The sequence below is a fragment of the Pinus tabuliformis genome, chromosome J (genome assembly GCF_031772625.1).
Source record: "Pinus tabuliformis cultivar Carrire ecotype Pingquan chromosome J, CPIR1, whole genome shotgun sequence".
Lineage (NCBI taxonomy): Eukaryota > Viridiplantae > Streptophyta > Pinopsida > Pinales > Pinaceae > Pinus > Pinus tabuliformis.
In genome coordinates, this window is record NC_142295.1 from 1,326,675,296 (window position 1) to 1,326,682,766 (window position 7,471).

Sequence of the window (7,471 nt, forward strand, 5' to 3'; positions counted from 1 at the left end):
TTAACTGATTAAAACTCATCTCTGTCTTTTTAGTGGGAGTCCAATCACACCAGTTTTGGCGACATTATAAATATTATGTGGGTCGTCGCCACTGACTCTTCCAAGTGCTAAAGAGTCACGTGTGCTTCCCCTCCTGCCAGTGACAGGGCAACTATTCCACTTAATAGTCAGTGAGAGAAACCCCCCTTGCTTATCCCCGTTGATAGGATTACAACCATCAGTGGGCTTGCTAGGACTGAATCTGCTAAATGTTTAGCAGCATCTGCCCTCGGCTGTTTTATATGGCGTTATGTTGAACCTTGGCAATACCCTTTTCATTTTTTGGGGATTCTGATAGCTTCATATTCCATGGCTCGTTCACAGTTAATCGGCGTGTTAGTTCTCTTATGGGCAGTACTGACAGCCGCCGATCCAGAGGCTATACTTCTGAACTCGGGATGTAGTACGGTCAAGAGTACGAACGTCACCCTTTTCAACGATAACTTGAATACGGTGCTTGAAGCCCTACTTGCCAATATTGTTTCTTCTGGTTTTGCTACCAGTTCGCAAGCAATTGGCACAGACCCAGTGTATGGCCTGGCGCAGTGCAGAAAGGATAAAACCCCCTCCGATTGCCTCAAATGTATTACCGTCGCAGAGAAGCAAATTCGCAACTGCTCCGCTGTATCTGGCGGCAGAGTCATCTACGATGGCTGTTTCTTGCGGTACGAGAGCGACAATTTCTACGCCCAAGCCACGTCTGAGATTGGTAACACACTGCTCTGCGGTGCCACTAAGGCCAGCGGCGACAGTAATCTGTTTTCGGAAACGGCCCAAAATTTGATAAGCGATCTGATAACGGCGGCTCCGAAATCCACTGGCCTTTTTGCTGCGCAGCTCCGAAATACGAGTGAAGGGCCATCAAATAGTACCATCTATGCTCTTGCTTCGTGCCTGCGGTCTATTAATGAATCAGGGTGCAGTGAATGCCTGGGAATAGCAGACGGTAATATCAGAAATTGTCTTCTTCAAACGGTTCAAACGGAGGGACGGGCTTGGGAGGTTGGCTGCTATCTGCGATATGCCACGTATCGCTTTTTCCCGACCAACGCCACCACGGATCTCAATGCCCTCTTATCTTCAGGTTCTGAAAATTTCCTTCTAATCCATACTTTTATATTTGCCCGTTTCAAGTATGGAAATTACAATAGGATGGGTAGGAAGCTGCCATTTTTTTTTATTGTGTATTAAGAGGATCTATTATATTATGGATGATAGGTATATTCAAAATATCATTTTATGTACTCGTGCCTTTTCTTAAACAAATATATATATTTCTTGGGTTATGAATAGTAGTATTTTTTAAATGTTATTTAATTTATAGATTAAATGATTTTTTTGGTTAATTTTAATTAATATTTGATCAATATTCTTAAAAACTTAAGTTTAAGTTGTTTAATTTACAGAATTTTAGTGTTCTAAGAGTTTTTGGGTTAAATTCATTTATGCATTCAAAATTGCAATCTAAAAACAAAAATTCACATTCTTTCTTGAAATTGTTTCGCTGAATTTCTATGAAAAATTCTATTTAGTCTATAAATTAGACTATTTAAAATATAAAATGTATTGGGATCAAAATTTATTATGGTTTAAAATATTTTAATTTAAAAAAGTTGATATTTTAACCAATTGAAAGGTATTTTATAAATTTTTTTAATACTTTTTCTATTTGAAAAAAGAAAATTAATAAAAATAATTAATTTACTTTTTATATATATATATATATATATATATATATTAAAATATGATTTTGATATATATTTATCATCATCTTCTTTTTCTTCTTCTTCTTCTTTTCTCATGGGAAAAATTGTAATTTTATTAATAATAAAAAAATTACATTTTGTAAATGCTGAAGAGCATATCCATTAGCAGGCCAAAGACTGTTGTTCAAAGAAATAAACCAGAAAGAAAATAACAGGAAAGAAAATAATGTACATTTGGGGAGAAATTTATGCTTTTCTCCCTTTTTTCTTCTCAACCTTTCGCCACTCCCCTTGAGTAGGCAAGGACGAAAACAACACTAGTGAAGTGTCCTCCATAGGGCGAGGATTATCCTTGTTAGAATCGGAGTGGTTTGAAGAATGATGTCTTTTGGCTCCACTGGTGTCCGTTGTGTCTGGTATCTTCTCCGGCAAAGAGTCCATCAAATCATGTGATACTAATTCCTCAGTTTCTGGCTCCTTGTGTGTCTGATTGTTCTCTTTGGGAATGGGGTGTTCTTTTTCCGTAGCTTCCTCCTCAACAGGGACATCATCAGGGTCTGGTGGAGGGAATTGCCATCCTTTGGGCTGTTTTCCTTCTTTCTTCTTCCTACGCGTATCTTTTTTGGCTTCTGGGCATGTATTTTGAAGATGCCCTGTTTGGCGACAAATTCTGCATCTGAATGCAGTATTTTCATAATCTAGTATCTGTGTCCAACATCTCTATTTATACTTTAGTTGTATTTGGTTTGGCAGTCCTTTGCTGAGATCTACTTCCACACACATGCGTGCAAATGTGTAAATTCCTTCCTCTATTCTTTCTGTGTCCATTTTAATGAATCGCCCAATGGTGTTTCCTATATTAGACAGGACTTGAGGGCTCCAGAAATGTAGTGGTAGGTTGTGAAGACGAACCCAAACTGGCATCCGAGATACAACCATTGTATTTGGATCAAATTCTGGGAACCATGGAGTAATGAAGAGACCCGTGGATCCCATAAACCATGGTCCTTCCCTCATAATAATGTCTCTTTCCTCCGTTGTACGAAATTTTACAATGAAGAACCCTTTGGAACAGAGATGGATGTCACATAAATTGGTCTAGGTTCTGAAGAACCACAGGAATAGATCCATATATTTGAGCCAAAAACAGTTGAATATGCAAATTAATGCTTGTTTTTCAAATGAAGAACAATACTGGTCTATTTCTGGTGTATCCATATTTAATTTTGGGGTGTAACTTAGTTGTTCCACAATGTATGGGGCGGATGCTGTGCCAGGTTGTTTTGTTGATGTTGTAGATGGTTTTTTTCCTTGAAGAATGTCTTTGAAGGATAACCCTACACTTTTTTGCTTTTGATATGTTTCTAGGATTTTCGCTGTGTTGCTTCCTATACCACTACCTGAAGGATTTGTTTTGCGATGGTCTGCCTCGCCTCCCCTCAGCCACAGGTTGAGAGTGATGGTAGACTCAGGTAAGATTTTGTAGTCCATAAGAGATTTGTAGTCTTGGAGTACTCTGCGTCCAAAAATCAAAACCTGTGATCCTGTAGGATAACCAGTATGTTGGAAGATGCTGATTTTCAAAAGCAGTACTGATTTGGTCACTGATTTGGTTATCTGTACCCAAGCCAGATGTGTCCTCCCAAAAGGGGTTTTGATAAAAACTTGAAAGGGAAGAGGGTTTACGTGTGATTCAGGTTCTGGTTTTGTCTGAGAGTAAATTTGCCCATCTGCCTCAGATTCGCCGCACATCTTTGTATTGCCAGAAATTTCCTTCGGGTACGCTGAGGAAATGCTGAGGGGGCGAGATCTGGTCCTGGCTGAGTTGTTCCATGTGCACTATTTGGTAAAAACCTGAATGGAGGTCGCGTGGGGCTCAAAGTTATCTAAATCGCCACATTGTTCATCAAACCCCAAATTGCTGATTGTCGATCTCCATTTGAGACTGCATACATACATGACGACCCGGAGGATGCTCTACAGCGGCCGCAATCATACGCAGCAGCCAATGATAGAGGGAACCAGCATCGCACTCCCCTATGAGAAGCATAAGCAGCAACCCCAAGATGCCCGCTCTGCAGCATAAAAGCTCCGACAATGCAAAGCTCCCAGCCCTCTGCGTCTTTGTTGTTCCAGTAAACAGTCCTGGGTATAAACTTTACTGATAAGTCCGCAGCTGGGTCAAAACCCCCGCCACCATATAGCTCCCTAAGCACCAGTCGTGGTAGAACCAGAGGGAACTCAGCCAGAAGGGGCAAACGACGGCGCCAACCATAACTGGAATCACACCGATGGACAATCTCTACTTGACCTGGAACCCCGCGACCCACAGCAAGTAACCCCAGCCTCTTGGCGACGCCATGCCAAAACCCTAATTTGCGTTGTGTCCATTCTACAAAATGTAGCTCTAGCAAAGTCTTATATAATTAAATAGTTCATAAATGTTAATGCACATCCATTCATAAATTTAATTAATTTTCTTCTATAGTACAGCAAAATTAAATATAATAATTTAAAAAAATAAAAAATGAATAAATTCATTTTTTATTTAAACAATTTTATATATTTAAATAATTATTTTATTAATAAAAATAATAATAATAATAATAATAAAACATTTACCAAATAAGGCAGGCGAAGCTCGGGTTCTGTTCCGCATCCTCGTCCATACCACGTCGGAGGGTTTTTTCTGTTAAGAACTACGGCGACATCCACGTGTAGCAGTTGATATGTTTTGAACGGCGAAGGCAACGGCCACGCGTACACCATCGGTAAACCGTGCGATTGAACTTTTAAACTTACAGACCATTTTATTTTGACTAGGAAGAATAATCTGAGTCTAACGAATGTGAACTATACAAACGATTTTTCGATTTTTAATATTTTAAGAATTAAAATTCTAGCCACCCTAGTCCCAAAATATAAAGCCCATGGGAATAAAATAAAAACATATGTATCCATTCTAAATTTATTTTAATTTTGAATTTGGAAACCATCATTTACAAATTCTCTCCAAACCACGACAATCTACAACTTCAAATCGAATGCTCGAAAAGTTTGATAAAAATACAAACAACTAGAATCTACAAATTATAGTCGAGTTCTTACAAAATTGATAAAAATATGACCAAATAAGGACAGAACAGCTTAAAATGTAGAAAACTTAAAGCTTAGACGTTCTTTGGATAATTTATATGAAACCAAGATAGATATAATCGAATTTCGTTTCAGGATACAAAAAAAAATCTCCAACGTGGATAATAATTGTTGCGGTCGTCGGAGGCGCAGCTGTGATTTTAATTATGACATTCATAGCCAGACGTTATTTTTTCAGATTATACACTATCCCCTCACAACAAAGACAAGGTATGCTGTATTTTGTAGCTCTGACTATATTGTATTTTTTTGAGGATATTAGGGACTATCGAATATTGCACTCAGAATTTCTCTTTATGACTGTGGCTTTATGTTTGGTTGCGAACTTTACATCTAACTGTTGGGAATTGTACAACAGTCAACACTCTAGTTGCAACGGAACTCCGAGGACCTGTAGACTTCGATTTCAAAATATTAAGAGATGCTACTAATAAATTTGACATTGCAAATAAGCTTGGAGAAGGAGGGTTTGGTGAAGTTTACAAGGCGAGTTATCATCATTGTTGTGATTTATGTTGATTTGATTGTAAATTTTAAGAATATTATGAAATTTAAACTATTGACTTCACTCTCTTCTATTAAATTTGAAAATATTCATACACAACACACTTGCCTGTCTTCCGCTGAAGTTTGATTTGAAGCAGGGTACGATGAGAAATGGGAAGGTGATAGCAGTAAAGAAACTATCTTTAGTGCAATCTGCCCGTGCCATATCCGAATTTGAGGGCGAAGTGAAGCTCATATCAAATGTTCACCATCGAAACCTGGTACGCTTATTAGGATGCTGCAATCAAGGCCCAGAAAGACTGCTGGTTTACGAGTACATGCCAAACAGTAGCCTCGACAGAGTATTATTCGGTTGGTCCCCTCATACTTAATCCCTCTGGATCTTCTTCTTTTTTTCGCCCAAGAATTGTTCTGTTGTAGCTGAGATATATATAACTGTAATGCATGTGTCAACAGGAGAAGGCAGACAGAGTTTGAGTTGGGAAACGCGTTTTGGCATCATATTGGGCACTGCTCGCGGCCTTGCATATCTGCACGAAGATTTCCATGTTCGCATCATTCATCGCGATATCAAATCCAGCAATATATTGCTTGATGAACATTTTTGTGCAAAAATAGCAGATTTTGGATTGGCCAGACTTCTTCCTGAAGATCGGAGTCACCTTAGTACTAGAGTTGCGGGAACCCCGTAAGAAAAATAATCCTTTATACGACTGTCCTGATTATATTTGCATTTAGGTTGCATTGATTATATTTGCAGTTAGTGTTCGAACATAATTAAAATGGAGTTTCGTTTGGTCAGAGGATATACAGCACCAGAATATGCCGTTCATGGGCAATTGACCGAGAAAGCGGATACCTACAGTTACGGTGTTGTAGTTCTTGAGATTGTGAGCGGAAGAAAAAGCATTGACATGAATCAACTACCGCATATGCAATATCTTTTGGAATGGGTATTTTCTCCGACCATTCACGCTATATTTCTCAAACTGGTGTGGATAACGGAACTTAGGCCGTCTCAATTTGTTTTTAATTATTATTTATTTATTTAAAGTTTTAAAATAATATAATAAGGATATATATTTGTAATAGCAAATTTGAAGATTATATATATATATATATATATATATAAAAGTCAATGAAATGAGTGTTACATGGGAAATTGATGAATTTGGGTTAGGAATGTTGCAGGTCTGGAAACTACACGAAACGAACGAGGTTTTAAAAATGGTGGACGAAAGCATGGGAGATGAGTACGATAAAGAGGAAGTGTTGAGAATGATACAGCTGGGTCTGCTATGCACCCAAGCTTCTGTTGCACAAAGGCCGTCCATGTCTGAGATAGTGGCGATGCTGGTAAGCAAGAGGGAGATAACTAATTTACAGACGACCCCCATGAAGCCTGCTTTAGGATATACAGTGCGGACTACCAATTCTAAATCGGGCACGTCTTCATCGGCTTCGAATGCAACGGTGTCAACATCCCTCACTGCTCGTTAAACAACTTTAAATACAATTACAGCAATAGTTTCCTACCAAACTATTTTCATGCATTTTATAGATAAACAGCAGAAATAGTTTCCTACCAAACTGTTTTCATGCACTTTATACATCCCGCAATGTAACGACTTTAGAATCATACAATTCACATATTGTATATTTCAGTTGTGTAAAATATTTTTTTAATAAATAGATTGATAAATTTAGTATTTAAAAATTATTGTTAATATTTAAATTTTACAAATTAATATAAAAAGGTCATATCAATTTAATATATATATATATTAATTATTAAAAGTACCAACACAAATAGAAACTTAAACTACATAACATAAAGAGGTATTTTTTTTTTAATATTGGATTTGATTTAACCAAAAATCAATACATAAAAGTTCCAAAATCAAAACATGCAAAGTTTAACTATCATCCTCACCCAAAAAGCAAGAAATATCTCTAGAATCCCAAGATAATAATGAATCTAAATCCAGGCATCCTAGGAATAAACCAAAACTGAAATACAAATCAGTTTTAATAAGTTTTTATGAAATAATATAATTTTACAT

At 37.4% G+C, this 7,471-nt stretch overlaps 1 protein-coding gene across 1 annotated transcript; it reads left to right on the forward strand.

The window, feature by feature from the left end:
• The first annotated feature begins 348 nt into the window (after positions 1-348).
• On the forward strand, positions 349-7,043 carry LOC149232175 (cysteine-rich receptor-like protein kinase 2). The gene is made up of 7 exons (XM_089381852.1): positions 349-1,123; positions 4,977-5,111; positions 5,260-5,387; positions 5,546-5,759; positions 5,865-6,096; positions 6,211-6,361; positions 6,600-7,043. Exons 1-7 carry the CDS (start codon positions 349-351, stop codon positions 6,906-6,908), a joined length of 1,944 nt encoding a protein of 647 aa, XP_089237978.1. The 3' UTR covers positions 6,909-7,043.
• Positions 7,044-7,471: the final 428 nt, after the last annotated feature.